We start from the raw sequence: 20,084 nt of genomic DNA, 5'->3' as shown, positions 1-20,084 counted from the left end.
GACCAGTTCCAGAGCCCATATTCTTCCCTAAAAGAGGTTGGCTTGTTGTGATGAGTACTTTCCTTCCTCCCTCCCCTGTTATCAGCTGGCCATTCAATGCCACCTGTGTGGCCACAGGTTGGAGGGAAACTTGGTCTTGCTGTTGGCTGTCATTCCCCCATGTGCAGCAGGTGGGGGCCATGGCCTTGGACCATGAGAGAGCTGACGTTCTACCACCTGTTCTGGGAAGGGGGCCCAATCTGCCCTTCCTCCCACGTATCCTTTCTGCCCTATATTAGAGCCCCCAGGCTAAGCGTGTCTTTCCTATCATCTCAGACCTCATGATGCTCCGGCTGCTGAGTTCCCTCCTACTTGTGGCCCTTGGTAAGACCCCAGCCTGTGCTGCACTGGGCTAGGAGCCTTTGAAATCTGTCACTCACCTCGGGTCTCATGAACCCAACACCTGGTTCCACAGGAGGTGGGGGGGTCTCCGCTTATACCTGGGTATGATTGTAGGGGCTTCAAATTTGGTGGGGGGCAGGAGAATGGAGGGGGAGCCATGGATAGATGAGCTCAGGAGAAAGACTGGTGTACCCAAAGCACTGTGGTGGGACTCATCAGTGGGGACAGTAAAAAAGTCTAGTCATGAGGAGTTTGGGCTCTGTGGTTAGACTGCTTGGGTTGGAATTTCTGTTCCTCTGCTTAGCCCTCCAACTCTCCTCTCCCTCCCCCAACCCCACTCCGTATCCTGTGGTCTAGCCTTTTCTGCCATATTATATTCCAGCTCAGGGCCACCTCCTCCAAGCTGTCTCCCTTGACTGACAGTAATAGTGACAGATAATGTTTATTGAGCGCTTACTATATACCAGGGAGAATGCTAAGGATTTTTTCTCATATTATCTCTCATAAGCCTTACAACAGGCTCGTGTGATCAGTTCTGTTATTATCCCCATTTTACAGATGGACGCCCAGAGAAGTAAAGAACCCCCCCCCCTCCCGCCAGAACTAGGAACAGAGTTGCATTTTGAACCCAGGAGTCTTCCTCCAAAGCCACCACTTTTCATGACAACAAGCTACCACTTCTTAAGAGTTCATTGGGCACCAGGCACTGTTCTAAGTGCATCAGCCCCTTCAATCCTGCCATGGAAGGAGGTCACATCTCCACCCCTAGACTCCTGGGACTCTGGAGGCCCCTATTCTAGTCCAGATGTTCACTGTTCATGGGTGGCTATGGAGGTCCAGAGAGGGGGAAGCACTTACACCAGGTCACACAGCCAGTTTGTGGTGCATCTAGAATCGGGACCCGGGCCTCTTTGCTTTGGGGGACTCTCTGGCTCACTGATGCCTGCACTCTCCTTTCCAGCCTCGGGCTGTGGCCGACCTTCCTACCAGCCCTCCTCCCGTGTTGTCAACGGTGAGGACGCAGCCCCCTACAGCTGGCCCTGGCAGGTAAGACCAATGCCAGCTGCGCTATTTCTCACCGTGGGCTCTGCACTCTGTTCTGATTGCAAGGCATTCGGTCTCGACCCCACTGCTTTGCTTCCGGTAACCCCTGCAGCTCGCCAAGGCCAGGAAACCCTTGGACAGTCCACTTCGCGTGGAAGTCTTGCCCATTCAACCTGTGACCCTCCCTGGACTGTTTGCATGTTAAAAGTGAAATCTGGAGAGAAGGAAATGTTTGGCCCAAGGGTTGGTGCACTAACAGTGGAATTTCGGGCACTGTGTTTAGGGATGGAGGTTTTGGGGTCCTCATCACTAGACTCCTCGAATTACACAGCAGGGTTATAAGGTCTGAGAGCACTAAAGGAAGGAAGGGCTTTAGAGAGGTCGGTGAGGCACAGAGGGCTAGACCTGCTTCCGTGACACGGTAGTCACCAGCCACAGGTCTTTATTTAATTTTAAATTAATTACAATTAAACAATGTTAAAAATTCAGTTGCTCCATGCTAGCCACATTCAAATTCTCAACGGCCACATATGGCTAGCGGCTACCACGTTGGACAGCCGAGACAGAGAACATTCCCACCGTCACAGAAAGTTCTCTTGGATGGCATTGGTCTACCGCATCGTCAGCTAACTTGTTCCGGGAAGGACCAGGGAGTGAAATATTTTAGCTTTTGTCAGCCATGTGGTTTCTATTGCAGGGACTTAACTCTGCCATTGGGGTATGAAAATAGCCATAGATGATACAGTCATGTGGGTTGAACACTGCACATTTCTGGAGGAGGCCACTCCGCATGAGTGACGCCCTCTAGAGTTGTCCAGTGCGCAACCTATACAGTCATGGATATCAGCCCTCATTGTAGGGCCCAGACCACTTAGGCTCCTCCCTCCTTGTCACCAGGTCTCCCTGCAGTACAAGAAGAGTGGAGCCTTCCACCACACGTGTGGCGGCAGCCTTATCGCCCCCGACTGGGTCATGACCGCGGGCCACTGCATCTCGTAAGTGTTTTTACTTGCCCCCGTCCCTGCATGAGAACCGGGCAGGTGGTGCGTAGCTGTGGGAGGGGAGGGAAGGAACCCAGTCGGGCCCAGACTGACCTGACCTCCTCCACTGGCAGGAGCTCCTTGACCTACCAGGTTGTGTTGGGCGAATATAACCGGGCTGAGGAGGAAGGCTCCGAACAGGTGATCCCCATCAATGCTGGGGACCTCTTCGTGCACCCACTCTGGAACCCCAACTGCGTAGCCTGTGGGTGAGTGGACTCTCAGGCCTGGGACCCAGAGGTTACTGGTCTCTCTGTGACCCAAAGATAATTCTGAAGAGACCCCCAGTGACAGCGGGGCTGGGTCCAGCAGCCTGGGCCCACATCCCACACACTGAGGGTCAGAGCCAGGAGAGCCTTGAAGGAGCATCTCCCCGAAACTCCTCTCCCTGTGGAAGGACAGCAGGGCTCAGGGAGGGCCAGGAACTCCCCCAAGGCCACTTGGCTAGTTGGCTTGAACCCAGATCTCCTCTGGCACCCCCGCTCCCAAATCCAAGGGTTCCTCCGTTCGACAGACATTTGTCCAGTGCAGCCTGGGTTCCCAGCACTGTGGGAAAAAGGAGGAGCACTGGACCCAGAGTCAGCCTCCAGCACTAAGTTGCTGTGTGCCTTGGGCAAGTCACTGCCCTTCTCTGGGCCTCAATTATACCATATGTTGAGGGTGACTTTCCTGGCTTCCTGAGTGGTTTGAAGGACAGGGAGGCAGTCACCGGGTGAGAACACTGAAGCAGGGCTTCCCAAGGCCCTCAAGCACGTACAAAATCATGTGTCTGGGGGGCCCAGCATTTTTCTGGTGAGGGTCAAAGAAGGGTGCAGAACCCTTGAAAGTGCGGTGTAGGAGAGAAGGGCCATGATGATCGTGACCTCGACCCATCCTCACGGGACTCCTGCGGTACGTGGAGAGGAAAGGGGACCCCAGGTACGATGATTCGAGTGACAAGCAAGCAGAGGAAGACCCAGAACAGGGGTTCTTGAAGGGTGGTCCCCAGGCCATCAGCATCGCCTGGGAACTTGTTGGCAATGTGAGTCCTCGGGCCCCACCCCCGGAGCCACTGCCTCAAGAACCCTGGGGTGGGCCCCAGGAACCCGTGTTTTAACAAGCCCTCCGGGATCCTGGTGCAGCTGAAGTGTAAGGACCATAGTATAAGAGCCAAGGACAGCTAGCAAGGCCGAGGGTCAGCATGGGTGGCGGGAGCAGGGGGCGGGGGGCAGGGAGCCTCCTAAAGTTGCTCAGCCCTAAGAACGCCCGTGATTTGGAGGAAAAGGAGCAGCGGGGGCATCCTGGAGGCGAACTCTCTGTTGCAAAGGCTGAGAGGTGGGGCTTGGTCTGGCTGGAGGACCAGGCTCCCCTGACTCCTTCCTCTTCCCCAGCAACGACATCGCTCTCATCAAGCTGTCGCGCAGCGCCCAGCTGGGAGGCTCGGTCCAGCTCGCCTGCCTCCCTCCCGCTGGTGACATCCTGCCCAACGGGGCTCCCTGCTACATCAGCGGCTGGGGCCGGCTCCACAGTGCGTGTCGACCCCTCCCACCGGCCACAGGGACTGGGGGCCGGGGGTCGAAGGCAACCACGACACATCCTTGCACTTGTCCTCCTTCGGGGGCACCTCCCCTCCCCCTCTTCCCCTCCCCCTTCCCCCCCCATCCTCCCAAACACAAATGTGTTCACCTGAGCATTTTTCAGGGTCTCCTGTGTGCCAGGTTCTGGGGGTGTTATGGTGGACAAAGCAGGCAGGACCCTCTGGTGGGAGGCGAGTCCCCATCGGGCTGGAAGGGCTGCTTCCCTCAACCTCCCCCACCCCACCCCGGGGCTCCCAGCCCTGACTCCCCGGTCCCAGCCCCAGCCCTGCACCCCATGCCACCCCACTCAGGGCGGTCTCTCCCACAGCTGGTGGGCCCCTCCCGGACAAGCTGCAGCAGGCACTGCTGCCCGTGGTCGACTATGACCACTGCTCCAGGTTGGACTGGTGGGGCAGCTCCGTGAAGAAGACCATGGTGTGTGCGGGTGGGGACATCCTCTCCGGCTGCAACGTGAGTCAGCTCGAACTGCGGGGCCCGGGGGGTATCTCTGCCATCTGCCGGGGAGAGGGGCGGAGAAATCCCACCTGCTGGCCCCGTTCAGCCTCCAGGCCAGGCAGGACTTGGAGGAAGTCAGTGGGGGCCAGACACACCACCCTGGCCTCTGGCTTCCCGTCCCAGCTCACGCTGCCTTGACCTGGGGCAAATCACTTGACCCGGTCCTCAGGCTTCCCCATCAGCCCAGTAAGGGATATTGACCCCGTGATCTCCAAAGGCACCTTCAACTCTGCGGTCCTGAAGTTACGATAAATCAGTACTATCGTTGTGTTATAAGTGAGGATGAATACTGTTATGGTAACTATCGTGGTAACACTATGGGAACTACCCTTTATTGATTGCTTTCTCTCTGCTAGGGGTTGTGCTAAGATCATATATTTATCATCTCGCTTAATTCCTACAAGATCCGGTCGGACAGATGTTAGTCTGTTACAAACAGGCCAACTGGGGCTTGGAGAGGTCAAGTAACACAGGGGTTTCTCAGAATCCCCAGAGCCACAACCAATTCCTTCAGTCCCACACATGGCGGCTCGACTCCCCACCGCTCTCTGGCAATTCCAGGGTGACTCCGGAGGACCCCTTAACTGCCCCACAGCAGACGGCTCCTGGCAGGTCCACGGTGTGACCAGCTTCGTTTCTGCCTTCGGCTGCAACACTCTCAAGAAGCCCACGGTGTTCACACGAGTCTCGGCCTTCAATGACTGGATCGAGGAGGTGAGCGGGACAGGCCGAGCAGGAGGGCCCCCGTGCTGGCTCTTCTGAGATGTTGAGAGGTGCCGGGGCTGAGCGGGGACAGCAGATCCTGAGGAGGGGCTGAAAGGATCCCAGAAGGTCAGGAGTGGAGGGGCCCCTGGGCACATTCCAGAGGGCTTGGGGGATGTTCTCTGCTCTGGTGTGGCCCCAAGGACCTCAGTGGCTCTGAACTACAGCTGAACTTCCTTATCTCAACAAGTGTTTGTGAGATACAGGTCTTTGCTTGTCCTGAAAGATAGAGTGATGTGTCAAAGGGCTGCTTGCGGTGAAGAAATGATCACATGAGCAATCATCATGAAACGTGGGGAGAGCTGGGACTGGATGTTCAGGCCCCAGTGAAAGCACAAACCTTATCTGGGAATGAGCGGTCAGGGAGGGCTAATAACGTTCATGATAACATTTATAAACTACTTAAACATCCTTAGTTAGTCGTTTCATCAACCCCCCCATGAGATGAGTACTAAGATTACTCCCATTATACAGACGAAAACACTGAGGCTCAGAGAGGTCAAGTCACTCTCCTCACACAGCTAATGGGTGGCATGGCTGGAAATCGAACCCGGTTCCATATGGCTTCAGAATCTGTGCTCCTAACTAGACTATGCTGAATCTCCTCCCTTTTTCTATGGCTTTTTTTCTAGGTCATGTCAAGCCACTAGAACCGAGGCCTTGATGGCAATGCACGTTCTTTGTAAAAAATAAAGATCTCTCAGAAAACCCCAACGTGAGTCTTTCTTCCTTCTTTGACTCATCTGTTCCCTTCCAGGCTGTCCCTAAAATCTTAGATCTGTTATGTAGAGTCAAGACCAGATACAACCCTCTCATTTGAGAATGAGAAAAAAAAAATGAGGCCCAGAGAGAAGAAAGGAGTCGCCGTGTCGAGTGACCAGCCACCCCAGTGTGCCTGGACTGAGGGGGTTCCCAGGGCACAGAACTTTCAGTGGTAAAGGGAGGAGAGTCCCGAGAAGTCGGTCATCCTATCCAGCCACACACTGGCTTTTCGATGCAGCACGAAAACATGGTAGAAAAAGTGAACTTGCCAGGCCCTTGGGGGGCTCACGGTGGAGTGGCATGGACCACGTGTTTTCTTCTCCCACTATGGGCTAGGAAAGGAGGGCTGTGGTCATTCATTCATTCATTCGTTCGTTCACTCAACAAGCATTCATGGCCTCAACAGGAGCCATCCTCCTGTTCCTGAGGAGGGCTCGGGGGGAAAGACGACATGGTTCCTGCCTTGAAACAGCTCGTTATTTAGATAGAAATGAGCACATCAGAATCATTCATTAAACATTTACGAGGCACCTTTTTTGGCGGCAAGGGCAGAGGCGGGGATTCAGATGTGAGTAAAACAACTTTGGGAGCCCTTGCTGCAGAAGCCCACGCAGAAGCACGCACGATGCCACAAGTGGGGTTGGAGCCCAGTGTGCTGGTGCTGAGGTCCGGAAGGCTGCTGCCCTGCAGCCCAGAGCAACATACAGACAACTGAATTTCTGGGGCGCCCGGGGGAGGGCTCAGTCGGTTCAGCGTGTGACTTTGTCTCAGGCATGATCTCACGGTGTGTGGGTTTGAGCCCCACATCGGGCTCTCTGCTGTCAACATGGAGCCTGCTTGGGATTCTCTCTCTCTTCCTCTCTCTCTGTCCCTCCCCCACTCTCTCTCTCTCAAAATAAATACATAAACTTTCAGAAACACACACACACACACACACACACACACACACACATACACACAACTGAATTCCTTTATTCATGTTCCTCCTGAATGCCATGAAAGCAAACATGAGCCCAGCAAGGACATATATTTATAATTTTTAATATTAGTCTTTGTACCCTTTAATGTTACCCATTGTTCTCTGAGTACTCAGAGGACATCATCCTCATGGCCGTGATAATGCGTCCTCTAGCTAGCACTGTTTTTCCTTTGGGGCCCACGGTGGCCTAGTTCTCGCCTGCCCCTGTGGAGGTGGGTTTGGCCATGTGGCCTGCTCTGGCCGAGGTGAGGTTTTTGAGAGGTGGGACGATTTGCTGAGCTCTCTTTCCCTCTGCCATGGCAGCTGGTGGCTGTAGGTCAGCTTGGTCCCAGAGTGAGGAGACGTGGAGCAAAGCCTGCAGTGACCCCTGACGGATATGCAGCACAGGCAGGAAATAGACTCCGTGGTTACAGGCCACTAAGATTTGGGGTGTTGCTTACAGTGGCATTGACCTAACTTATCCTTACTGATGAAATGAATTGGGTATTTATCCTTCCGCTCCATCCACTCCACGTTGCTACGTATTTTTCACCAACCATATAATATCTATATACAATGTACCGCATTGTTTGGTTTTTAAAAATACAGGCATAGCTTCATGCTGTACGTATTATTCTGCAACTTGGTGCTTTCACCCGACATTGTTTCTTTCCTTCTTTCTCTCTTCAAATCCAAATTAGTTAACACACAGTGTAATAATGGTTTCAGGAGTAGAATTCAGCGATTTATCACTCACATGTAACACCCAGTGCTTGTCCCAACAAGTGCCCTCCCTAATGCCCTTCCCCCACCCACCAACATTATTTCCGGAGGCCCATGCTAATTTATATATTTCTAGTTCATTGCTGCTGGTCTTGAAGAGGATCCTATTGCACAACACTATTATCCTCCGCCCCCCACGGATGGACATTTACAGCAAGGCCAATTTTTACGATTACAAACAGCGCTTCAGCAAACGTCCTTGGACAAATCTCCAGGTGCGAATGTGCAAGAGTTTCTCTAGGGTATATTCCAGGAAATGGAATTACTGGGTGGGAGGGGGTGCTCATTTTCAATTTAACCAATCGCCAAGTTGCTCTCCACAGTAACTGTATCAACAGTACTTCTTAAAATTGTCTTTCTTTTTTTTTCTTTTCCCGCCCACGGTCCCCACACATGACAACTGCCCTCCCTCCCCTGCTTTTCTCCGTACCCACTCTTGGACCCTCAGTCCTTTCCCACAGAAACTCTCCTCCTCCAGCCCTTACCCCCCCCCCCCCACTCCAGCTCCCACAAAAGCCTAAGAACTGGTCTGGCAAGGCCAGCGTGAGGGCAAGGGAGGAACGGGAGTCAAGCAGGGAAGAGACCTCAGCATCACAGGGGTGTGGGGGGAGGAGGGGAGAAAGTGGTGCAAAGTGGGGCATGTGGTGATCATTTGTGTCGAGTCAGACAGATGGCGCCAGGTGACATATGTAATAGTCACATGCTGTCAAGGCACAACAGGGTCGCAAAAGCTGAGTATCTACTTTTCCCAGTGGGTCCTTCCGTGACCTTGGACAATTTTCCAAAGTAGTTCTAGGACAAAGGGCATTCAGACCTGGAAAATTCCACTCCGTGGCTGGGAAGTAGGCCGTCACGGGCCCTCCACCCCGCCTCAGGATGGGGCCGAGAACTGCCGACACCCTTCTCATGTGTGGGCAACGGGGAGTTAGGAAATCTTGCCTAAAAGTGCCAACAGTTTCAGCAATACTTTAATGCTCTTTTTTTAATCTCCAAGTCTTGACAATTCAAATCCTTTAAAAACCATATAATCAATCATTTTTTAAATGTTTATTGATTTTGAGAGAGAGAGAGAGAGAGAGAGAGAGAGAGAGAGAGAACAAATGAGCTGGGGAGGGGCCGGGAGAGAGGGAGGGAGAGAATCCCAAGCAGGCTCCATGCTGTCAGCACAGAGCCCGACACAGGGCTCTCACACACAAACCATGAGATCATGACCTGAGCCAAAAATCAAGAGTAAAAGATGCTGAACTGACGAGCCACCCTAGGCGCTCCAATAATTTAATTTTTTGAGTAATGATTAGAGTGTCAATGCCAACGACTCTGTGTGTGTGTGTGTGTGTGTGTGTGTGTGTGTGTGTGTTCTAAATCATGAGGAAAACCCACTTTCTTTCTGAAAAAGCACAATGTCAATACTTGAATTCCCTCGGAAAATATAAAGGATAGGTGCTGCGTTCCCTTCTCTTTAATCAAAATGTGTCAACAATTTTGTTCTCATTCAAAACTCATTCAAATGTCAATACATTTTTCTTAGAAGAGTCAGCAATGCCATTCTCTTTTCCTTTTTCATAACGTTAATCTTGGTTACATGTTAGGAACTTCCCTTTTGGGAGATTTTTTAAAAAACCACTCACATTCCCACACCCGTTACACAGCTACCGCTATCATTTTGGTATGCTTCCTTCCATTTCTTTTTCTTTACATTCATTAGACTTATCAACAGCTGGATTCAATGGGCATAGATTGAGCACCTTTGGGTATTCTGTGGCAGGCATGGGCAGAAGAAGATGACCCAAACTTGGGCCAGGCCCTTGATGTGCCCAGAGTCTGGCTGGGAATCTGACAGGTACACCCAAGTGGGGCTGGAGGCTCAACTCAGTGTTCTAATGAAGGCTCAGACTGATGCAGAGCCCAGGGGGCTGGGGTCACCTTGGGATGGGAAGACTGGAGCCCTGGATGGCCCTCACATCCAGATGATTGAGACATCAAGAGATTCCTGTCAAATGTGAATCTGTCTAACTTTCTTTTGTCAATTAACACCAAAGACATAGTTCTGAGCAACTTTGCTGTTTGAGATCGGGTCAGTGAGATGAAGAATCCCACTCTTGTCTAGTGGGTCAGAGCCAGATTTGACACAGAGAAGCAGCGTGGATTACCACCCCAGGTGCAGAGCTTCAGACAAGAGGTTTTGGACACAACGGTCCACATTTATCTTAACTTTGCAGTGTCCAAGGAAACACAGCTATGAATCTACTTCTGGTCTCAAGCTAGATGTTAACCTCTTTCTACAAGACCAAGTTTGCCCTGAGCCTGTCAACACTGCTTCGTTTCAATTTCACCTAAATTCCAAAGTTCCCCCAAATCCTACAATAATAACCCTGTTTCTTCCTTTCTTTCATGAGACACCCCATGGTTTCTCTGGATGCTTGTGGCGTTAAGTCAATAAACTTAACTTTGTTAAACTATACCTGTGTCCCTGGTGGTCTTCACCAGGCTGGCTTTATCATAAAATTCAAGCCTTCTCTGTTCATTCACTCACTCATTGAGTCGTTCAACAGATGTCCACCCAGCCTATGCTCAGCTTCAGGTGTGGAGACATGGGGACAGGACAGTCAAGGTCTTGGGCCTTGTGGCCACTGCCTAGTGGGCGAAATAGAAAATAAACACATAATAAGAATACAGATTGACAGTCTATAAAGGGATTGCATGGGTGCCTTTAGAAGAGGGGGGACAGCAAAGGCTGCTCGAGAGAGGCAACATTTGAACTGGATCCTTGATGAACAGATGTCAGGAAAGAGCACCACAAGCAGAGTCACCAAAGAGGTGACGATGAACTTCCTGGGTTTGCAAAATAACTACAAGGCCACTGTGCCTGGAGCAGTGAGTGAACAGGAGGATGGGGAAAGATGAGGAATGTGGGGCAAAGTGCAAAGTTTACATCTTATCCTGAGTGATAGAATAATCTTACACGGAGCCACAACATATAAACTTTTCATATAAATTTATAAACCTTTAAAATCGGAGCTGCTCTGGGACTTAAACCATCCCCTACCCCCACTGCACCCCAGCAGTTTCCTGAAGCATTCCACGGGAACCTAAGAATGGGATGGGGTGGGGTGTACAACTGGAAGTCTTTAATGTAGTCCCACCCTCTCATTTTATAGATGGGGAAACCAAGGCTGAGAGGGAGTGAAACGTGGAAACTACCCCGTAGGGGTGAGTGGGGGAAGGGCCCACAGTGGTGGAGGTAGGGGTGGGGCCATAGCAAGAAGCCTGGCTATCCAACCACCAGCTGGAGAACCTGGCAATCTAGGGGGTTACTAACCAGCAGTGGCAGTGTAGACAAAAGGCACATCTTCTCTTCCCCAGCGACATTGGTTGGGAGTGGGGTGAGGTGGGGGGTGTGAGAGGTTAGGGAGAGGGGTGGAGAGGGTTGGGAGGTGGTGATAACCCGGGAGGGGTCTTTGGAGTGCCCCTCTTAATTCCCTAGCATGTCCCATTTGGATAGGGCAAATGGGAGGAGAGCCGGCTGGGCCACCTGAGTGCCTTGTCCTTGGCCAAGTCCCTTCGCCTTCAGGGTTAAGACCGACGGGGAAGGGCTGCCTTAGCATCTTTGCACTTCCTCTTACATGCTGTGCTATTTTAACATGTGTGCCCCCGACTTCAACTCCAGGCTAAACCCAGACTCAAACCAGCTAAGTGTGACTTCAAAACTTCAATTCTTAACCGTCAGCAATTGGAAAGTCTCGGGGGGAAGAGGGACACAGGGCTGAGACCGAGCTTTCTATACACAGGATCTCCCCCTGGACAGAAGGACAAACCCACGTGGCACATGCCCACTTCTGTCTGGGTCCACGGACGCAGGGGTACTTATTAGACTGTGCCCACCGCCTCACGTGGAGTGATTGCACGGGGCGCCACACAGGATCGCGGTTTCCAAACAGCAGCCACCCAGCCCTCTATGTTGGTTTCTTTCCTCTGGGTGGTGCAAAGAGTCAAGGGTGTAACCTCAGGGTGGGGCGCTGAGTCAGCTGCCGGCCGGCTCCTGGAGTGTCTCAATTCCCGTTTCAACTTCTTTTCATTTTGCAGCTGGGCAAACTGGGGCTCAGAGAAGCAGAGAACTTCCCAGAAGCCGAGAGGCTGCCTAGGCAGTACCCACAGCTCCACGCGGTAGGAAGGCCTGAGGATTGAAGAAGGCCCAAGGCCCACCACGGGTTAAAACCATGGAGCTACGAAGCACCACCGGGCCCTAGAGAGACCCCCTCTACCCTATTTCCCCCCCTTCACTTCTAACTTCCGGCGGGCCGCCACTTCCGGTTCCGGCGGCGGGCTACAAAGCTCTGCGCTGGGTAGTTGGTTTCCTTTCCTCGGAGTCGGTTTCGGGCTTCGAGTCTGGTCGCCAGGCGCCCCCGCCCCCGTTGCCCCCTGCCCTCCGAGGTGGCACCTGCGCAGGTGAACGCTCCCTCCCTTCTTCCCTCCCGCCCGTCACTCCTTCCCCGGCGCACGATCTGTGGGGAGCCGGGGGCCGCGGCGGCGGCGGCGGCCGCTTTCGGAGCGGGGAAGCCCTGCTTTGCGGGCCTGCGGGCTGTCCGGGCTGGCGTGGCTCCGGGTCTCGCTGCAGTCCGGGAGGAGGAGGTCCTGGTTTGGAGCCCCAGAAGCGCTTTTCCGGCCCCACCTAGGCCCCCTGAGCCGCGCCCATATGGTGGGAGGAGCCCGACGCAGCTCCCCGCCTAGAAGCCGGGAATTTTCTACGCGGTTGAGTAGCCCCGCCACCTCCTGGCCTTGTGATCTTGGGCAAATCCCTTCTTGTGGAGCCTCAGTTTGTTTACTTGCGAATGAAAATGCCATCCTGGGTTATCGGGAGGATTGCTTGGATGAGGGACAGCTTCCGCAGAGCGTTTGGCCTGTAAAATTCAACAAATAACATCGGCTGCTGCTGTTGCTAACAGAGACGGCCGGGGCAGTAGAGAGTCGTGTGGAGAGTTGAGAGTGGCTGAGAGGATCACGTAGAGGAGAACGTGAAATGCTCAGCACAGTGTCAGCTAGGAAGTAAGTGCTCAGTAAATAGGAATTATTAACTGGTGAGGGTAAGCATTGTGTCTGGTCATTGGGTTTCTAAAACTGATAGGATTTATAAGCGGGGTGAGGCGCAGACTTGGTCCATGTTTCAGAGCCAGCCTTGAGAACTGGCCTGACAATTGAGACTATTCTTAGAAGTCGGGGTTGTAAACACCTCTGGTGCTAAGAGCTAGAAGAATTAGTAAAAGGGTGTTTTCCTAAGTGGGTTAGGGGTTTTTTACTCAGAAAAGTTTTGGGCAGGAGGGGAATGTTTGCTTCCTCTTGAGTCGTTGTGAAAGTGAGACGTGGTTGTAGTTAAAAAGAACGCAGTATAGAAAGCTATGGAATGAAAAATGTTTCTGTCTTCTGTCCCTGCCCCTGAGAAGTAAATATAATTGAAGGTGTTTGTGGATAGATCAGGCCACGTATGCTTATGTGTATGTATTTTAATTTCCTCAGGTGGGGTCATATTACACGTAGTGATCTGCATCTTGGGTGACGTGTCGTGGACGTGTGGATGTATCAGCACTCACAGGCTGACTTCATTCTTTATAAGGCTGCACTGTATTTTCTGCTGAATGGTTGACGATACTTTAATTATTCCCTGTTCATGGTCAGTTAGGTTGTTCCCAGGATTTTGCTTTCTCGCATTCCATCCAACCTTTCTTTGACTAAATATTTCCTTTTTATCCAAGGCACCCCTGAGTTATGGGGATATTTTGCTTTGATCCTCATTCACCCTAGGTTAGTAACAACTTCCTTTTGGGGAGAGTACACTCTGTCGATTGAACAAAAACCCAGATAATATGGGAAGAACAGGTGTACTCCAGGAGTATCCAAACTTCAAGGTCTAGAATCGGTACAAGGCTCCTAGAAAATGGGTCATGGAACGTTTAGAGAAGAGGTGACTAGGCGCTGAGAACTAGTTAATGCGAAGCAGCTGGTCAGTGTTGGTGATTGTTGGCCTCTGTCAGTTGTTACCCAGGAAACTGGTTTGAGAGACTGAGGTGGGAGGGATTTTAAACATGGACACTTCTGCCACGTGGACTAAGGAGGGATTCGTTCTTGGGGGAAGGAGTTTGTTCATGAAAAAAGAGACGGTCTTTGAAAACTGACCACTATTCTAGGAGTTACACTCTTCGATTGGACATACCCTGATACAGAAATTAATTTGGTCATTTCTGTACTGTCACTTGAAGTCTCTCTCTCTCTCTCTCTCTCTCTCTCTCTTTAGATAACATAGATTGTGGTTTTCCTGTAAATAACCTTTCTCTTGGACTGGGGCCCTAACCCAAATGAAGGAAAGGCCTTTTTTTTTCTGGCATTTTACAGGTACTTGGTGCGCCTCTCCCCCCTTCCCCACTACATCTGGTTTGCTAATTCTAGAGCTGACAAGCATCCCAAGAGTTGGGAGTCTGCACTACCAGGATTCTGACTAGGTCAGTTTCCTGTACACTGAGTAGAGGAACTTAAGATCTTAATCTTAACGTGGAAGCTTTTCTTTTCTAGTCTTTTCTTTCTTTTTTTGTGAAGAGGGGGCTTAGGCTCCGCCCTGATGGTAGCTCCCAAAGTGCTTTTAAACCTTGTTACTCTTTGATCATGAAAGAGATGGGGAGGTGGGGTAGAAAAGACCACAGAGTAGATGTAAATGAAGGGTAGATGTACATGAACAGACTTTTATCTCTTACATTTTAGTCCTTTCTCATAACTTGCTTTTGGTCATAACATAACTCCATTGGAGGACGCAAACAACCCTGGTTTTAAACATTCTTCCCCCCTATAAAACATGCATACATAGTTCTCTGTTTTAACATAATGTAAAATACTTTGTAATGCGGGGAAAATGGGTGAAAGATTGTCTAGAAGGTTCTCTAGCTAGCGAGGCCAGTGCTCTCTATCCTTTGTGCTTTGAGAATCTACAGTCTTCATTTTGGTAAACCACTGACACATTTTTCTCCGTTGTGTCAGTTGATCCAGAAGAAACAAAAATAGAATTTCTAGGACCTTTATTAAGAAACCCTGTTAAGATTGGAAAGCGGATGGAACCTGGATCTGGACCAGATCCGTGAGATCAAGGTGGTTTTAACAGTCTCCGGGGTCTGTTTCGCTGAGCCTGTCTTTTCTCTGTGTTTAGGAGTCGGAGACATCCTTTTCCAGAGTCCCAGAATGGAGACTGAAGGGTGCTTAGAGACACAAAGAAATAGAGAAGTCCAGAATGATAAAATAAGGCCACCATCAAATGAGATGGTGGCCGAGGAGTCAGAAGTTGTCCTCATATCGGCTACCCAGGTCCAGGTTCCGCGAGAGCCTTCCGGGCTTCCACCGGAGAGCCTCGATGAAGACTCTGCCGAAGACCTTGAGACCATGCCACGAAGGAATCGTCCCAATGCTGCAGCCTCCAGGCAGAGGTTCAGGAAATTCCGCTATGAGGATGCAGCCGGGCCCAGGGAGGTCCTCCGACATCTGCAGGAGCTTGCTGGACAGTGGCTGAGACCCGATATTCACACAAAGGAGCAGATTGTGGAGATGCTGGTGCAGGAGCAGTTCCAGGCTGTCCTGCCCGAGGAGCTCCGAGCTCGGGCCCAGAGATGTCAGCCCGGGGTCAGGATCACCGGCTGAGTCCTGCCGCCGCGTCCTTGCTCAGCCTGCGCGTGAGAAGTCACCGGAGGTGCTCGTTGTTGTTGCAAGAGCCGGTCGCGGTCATGGGGAAATGGGAGCCTCGGTTTTTTTGAGCTTGGCTTTGACTAGTTGTAATAATCCGTCAAAACCCATGTCTGGACCTCCCTCTGGCTGAGGCAGCTCTAATTCCGGGGACTGAGCTCCGGAAAGAGCTTCTCTACCCTCCTGTTAGGACAATCAGCCTGTTGCTTGTTTTTGCTCTGCCGAATGCCTCCTTTTTTGCACTTTCTGACATGCTTTAATATATTGTTATGCATCCAAAGAGCTAATCGCTTCAACTTTCAGAATTCTTGATTCTTGCTGTGGTGGCATGAATGGAAGCTTCTGTAACCCCATCCAGTAAACTCGTTTGAGACGCCCTTGAAATATTAAAGTTTGGTCCTTAATCACAGTGTCCTGTGGTGATTTACCAGTTTAGCTCTTACTCAGCATTTGAGAAAGGTGAGACAATTATCAGGAGTAGATGTGAGCTAGACATAAGATAGGAACAGCCCATGCCTTTGTGTTATTCAGATTTTTTTTTTTTAGTTCTTTTTTTTTTTTTTTTTTTTTCTTAAGAGAGAGAGTGAGCCAGGGGCACAAAGAGAGAGGGAAGGGGAGAGAGAGAAAGCGGGGCTTGTGCTTACCCGCTGTGGGACTCCAGGCACCCCAGAATTTTTTTTAAGTTTATTTATTTTGAGAGAGAGCCCGAGAGTGCACAAGTGGGGGTGGGGAGCAGAGAGAGGGAGAAAGAGAATCCCAAGATCATGACCTGAGCTGAAATCAAGAGTCAAGACGCTTACCGGACCGAGGCACCCCCAGTCAGAATTTAAATTAAAACTGAGGGATCGGGGCGCCTGGGTGGCTCAGTCCATTGAGCGTCTGACTTCGGCTCAGGTCATGATCTCACGGTCTGTGGGTTCGAGCCCCACGTCAGGCTCTGTGCTGACAGCTCAAAGCCTGGAGCTTGCTTCGGATTCTGTGTCTCCCTCTCTCTCTGCCCCTCCCCTGTTCATGCTCTCTCTCAAAAATAAATAAACTTTAAAAAAAAATGGATAAAACAGGGTCCTAAGAGGTAACTCTTACACGGATCTGTTTGATTTGTTCTTGATCCATTTCCATCACTGTTCTATAGTTTGTCTCCCCTCAGAACTCACTCTACAGCCGTTTGACTGTTCTCTTCTGCTCTTCCTGAAACAGGGCATCCTGGCTTTGTGTGTGTGGAGACCTGTGCCCCAGCTGACCGCTGAGAGAGCAGTCGCTGTGGTTGGGACAGGCAGACATTAAAGGGCAGTTGCTTTTCCTGAGCGTGACCCAGTCTTGAGGAACCTTTCTGCATCTGTGGCCTGGCTCTTGGATTTGTACATCTGCTCCTGGAACCAACTTGGTGCCAATTCAGAAACTAATCTTTGGTCGAGGGACCCGTTAGCTCCAAGCTGGAAATCCTGTTTATTCTGCTGGTGTTTTAATAACTTGCCGAGCCCATGGGACTGGTCTAGAAGCTAGGATGCAACTATAAAACCCAGAATTAAGGAAATGTATAATTTTTGAGGGGAGAGGAAGACCTCGAGCTATATTGGTAGGATCGCTTAAGTAAAACTAGTCTTCCCTTTTTGGTATCTGGTTTTGAGATAGCACTAAGAAAACACGTTTCCTATTTTAAAAATACGCTAACAGCAGAGAAGGGAGGAAATAGCCAAGTTAGGGAAGTGAGATTGCAACTGAACTTAAGCAGATCACTGGATGGAACCCCACCTTGAGTAAAAAAGCTTGGAAATGCTTGGGGAGTAGAGAACATACAGAATAGTGAGCTGTGCCTTTTATTGACTAAATTAAGCTTTTCTCTCTTTTTAAAACTTTTATTTTAAAGTAATCTCTACACCCAATGTAGGGCTCGAACTCACAACCCTGAGATCAAGAGTCGCACGCTCTGCTGACTGAGCCAGCTGGGTGCCCCTTAGGTTAAGCTTTCCTACCTCTAAGTAAAATTTAAGATTGGCAAAGGAATTTGTAACCGTGACGGGGTCAGAATATCTCCAATATTTCAGTTTGTTCGGAGCATCATGAAGGTATTTCTATTAGTCTGCAGGGATCAGGGACTCCCGATGTTAAGAATTTCCTGGCCAGTACCAATTTCTCAGCTGCTTCGATCTAGAATACAGTGTGTAAGTAAAGCAGCCGACTTTACAGGAGGACCAAAAAGTTACCACCTTAGGGATTTTATGGCCCTGAGGTGTCCTGAGTTGAGTGACCTTAGCACAGATTTTCTCAACATTGGCAGTTTGAGGCCAGATGGTTCTCTCTTGTGGGGGCTTGTCTTGTTTATTATAAGATGTTTAGCAGCATCCCTAGTCTACTCACCAGATGCCAGTAGCACCCCACTGATGAAACAACCAAAAACGTCTCCAGACATTGCCAAATGTTCCTGGGGGCAAATTTGCCCCTAATTGAGAACCACCGGTTTAACAGGACAGTTCATCACAGATTTGCCACAGATGACCCTTAATGTGGAATTGAGGAAACTGTAGGAAGAGTGGTATAAATTTGGTTTCATACTGGGTGTCTGGCTGGTTTGGTTGGTGGAGCATGTGACTCTTAATCTCAGGGTCTTGAGTTCAAGTCTCACGTTGGACGTGGAGCCGACTTTAAAAAAATGGTTTCAGATCCCCTGCATGTGTTTGGGTAAGGTCACCTACTCTGACAAATCTTAAGTTCTTTGGTACAAAGATTAATATTACACCTCCACCCCCAGCCATTCTACTAACATGGTTTACTGTGTACCAGGATCTGGACTAGATGCATTCATGATTCATTTAATCCATACAGTCATCTGACTTTACCTATTCATATAAATACACCTGCTTTATAGATGAGAGAACTGAGATTCACCAGTAACACAATATGGCCGATAAACGGTGGAGCTAGAATCTAAGCCTTGGATATCTGTCCCCCTAGTCTTGGGTTTTTTACATCATGTCTGCAAGTGTGAATTTAACAAGCATCTCTTGAAAATCTCCTGCATGCAAGATGTTTCTTCTTTGACTTTTCTTCAATTTATCTTACAAGGTAGAGTAACATTTTTTTAGTTTCATTTGATGCAGAAAAAGTATGAAAACAAAAATGGTCCATAATCTCACTTCCCAGGGAATTCCCATTTTTCCAAGCAAAAGATATATTTGCATGTGGACAGAAAAGTCGAACAGTGTAGAAAGGGACAAAAGGAAATTTGATTGGATTGGATAGCACCTTCGTGTGCCAGAGAGCATGAGAAGGAGGGGCAGAGGGAGGGAGGGAGGGAAAGAGAGATCGAGAGAGAGAGAGAATCTTAAACAGGCTCCACAGCTAGTGTGGAGCCCGACCTGGGGCTTGATCCCACAACCCTGGGATCGTGACCTGAGCCAAAATCAAGAGTCGGATGCTTAGCTGACTAAGCCACCCAGGCACCCCTAAAAGGAAAATTTAAAGTCTCTCCCCTAAATTAGCAGTTACATATCCTTCCAAAAATATGAATTCTACAGATGTAAGCACATACCAGACGTATGTGCACAAACACATATATCCTTTTTTTATTTACACAAAATGCAGACCATGTCCGTTTAGGCTATATATATTTTTCTTACCCAATAAGTCTTGGGGTCTTTTGCTATCAACATACAGAGATTGGCTTTATTTAAAACTAATTTTAGCAGCCGCTGAGTAGTTCCTTGTACGGCTAAAACCTAGCCTTACACTGTCAGTAAAAAAAAATGTAAGGTCAGGGATTTAGGTATGTCGTCTAACCTCCAAAGCAGAAGAGGTTGAGAGAGGTAAGTGACAGAGCCATGACTCAACCTCCATGTCCTGAAACCAGAACTGATACAGTTCACAGTTGCCCAGCACTGTCTCCCAGCAACCCTGCGGTACCAGCTCTTTCCCATGGAAGCGAATTTACAGAGGAGATTCTTTGCCCCAAACAAACCCAGTAAGAGGAGAGGCTGCAGTTCATCTCCGTTTCATCTGGCTCCGGCCCCACGCCCTTGCCGTGAGGTCACGCTGCCCGGATATCAAAGAGCAGACTAAGTCCAGTGTGTCAAGGGCTCTGTGGGGATTGGAGAGGACAGCAACTCCCTATCTCCGCTGCCACTCCCCAAGATGATTCCCACGCGTTCTCTGTGCAGCGGCACGACCCAGCTACCCCCAGTGCCTGACGTTGTAATTTCTTTGGGTCCATTTAGAGCCAGGTTCCAAAGAACCCTGAACACCTTAATTCTGTGAGAGGAAGGAGGAGGAAAATGCAGAGCAGCCAGAGGCAAATACTTGTAAACTGTCTCCTGTGCCTAATTTTCCCACTGGGATTATTTGGACTCCGAGTTCCACAAAAGAATAATTTCATCTAGTTATTGGTGGCTCGGTGGGTTGAGTGTTGGACTTTGGCTCAGGTCATGATCTCTCCGCTCGTGAATTCGAGCCCTGTGTCAGGCTTTGCTGACAGCTCAGAGCCTGGAGGCTGCTTCAGATTCTGTGCCTCCGTCTCTCTCTGCCTCGTGCTGTCTCTCTCTGTCTCTCTCTCTCTCTCAAAGTAAGTAAACATTA

General features: G+C 50.2%; 2 protein-coding genes and 1 long non-coding RNA gene across 5 annotated transcripts; 2 read left to right on the top strand and 1 right to left on the bottom strand.

The window, feature by feature from the left end:
- Nucleotides 1–320: 320 nt before the first annotated feature.
- Nucleotides 321–5,949, top strand: LOC125173815 (chymotrypsin-like elastase family member 3B). The gene is made up of 8 exons (XM_047873399.1): nucleotides 321–363; nucleotides 1,343–1,428; nucleotides 2,323–2,420; nucleotides 2,540–2,674; nucleotides 3,836–3,972; nucleotides 4,350–4,492; nucleotides 5,099–5,251; nucleotides 5,932–5,949. Exons 1-8 carry the CDS (start codon nucleotides 321–323, stop codon nucleotides 5,947–5,949), a joined length of 813 nt encoding a protein of 270 aa, XP_047729355.1.
- LOC125173817 (uncharacterized) lies at nucleotides 4,848–11,980 on the bottom strand. Its single transcript, XR_007155160.1, has 2 exons — nucleotides 10,265–11,980; nucleotides 4,848–5,518 (listed from the first exon to the last, which is right to left on the bottom strand). It is a non-coding gene; the product is annotated as an uncharacterized LOC125173817 (long non-coding RNA).
- Nucleotides 11,947–15,919, top strand: LOC125173816 (SCAN domain-containing protein 1-like). 3 transcript variants are annotated; one of them, XM_047873402.1, is made up of 2 exons: nucleotides 11,947–11,966; nucleotides 14,989–15,919. In XM_047873402.1, the coding sequence occupies exon 2, from the start codon at nucleotides 15,021–15,023 to the stop codon at nucleotides 15,471–15,473; it is 453 nt and encodes a 150-aa protein (XP_047729358.1). In that variant the 5' UTR covers nucleotides 11,947–11,966; nucleotides 14,989–15,020; the 3' UTR covers nucleotides 15,474–15,919. The 3 variants fall into 3 exon arrangements, with proteins under 3 accessions (XP_047729358.1, XP_047729356.1, XP_047729357.1); XM_047873400.1 differs by lacking the exon at nucleotides 11,947–11,966 and adding an exon at nucleotides 12,100–12,248; XM_047873401.1 differs by lacking the exon at nucleotides 11,947–11,966 and adding an exon at nucleotides 12,327–12,845.
- Nucleotides 15,920–20,084: the final 4,165 nt, after the last annotated feature.

The sequence above is a fragment of the Prionailurus viverrinus genome, chromosome C1, assembly GCF_022837055.1.
Source record: "Prionailurus viverrinus isolate Anna chromosome C1, UM_Priviv_1.0, whole genome shotgun sequence".
Taxonomy (NCBI): domain Eukaryota; kingdom Metazoa; phylum Chordata; class Mammalia; order Carnivora; family Felidae; genus Prionailurus; species Prionailurus viverrinus.
This window is presented reverse-complemented; position numbering and strand designations above follow the sequence as displayed.

Excerpts from the sequence above, each read along its gene's own strand:
- LOC125173815 (XM_047873399.1), top strand. The coding sequence starts at position 321 with ATGATGCTCCGGCTGCTGAGTTCCCTCCTACTTGTGGCCCTTG. Across the intron at positions 364-1,342 it reads CCTCCTACTTGTGGCCCTTG|CCTCGGGCTGTGGCCGACCT; the intron begins GTAAGACCCCAG and ends TCTCCTTTCCAG. Across the intron at positions 2,421-2,539 it reads ACCGCGGGCCACTGCATCTC|GAGCTCCTTGACCTACCAGG; the intron begins GTAAGTGTTTTT and ends CTCCACTGGCAG.
- LOC125173816 (XM_047873402.1), top strand. The coding sequence starts at position 15,021 with ATGGAGACTGAAGGGTGCTTAGAGACACAAAGAAATAGAGAAGTCCAG.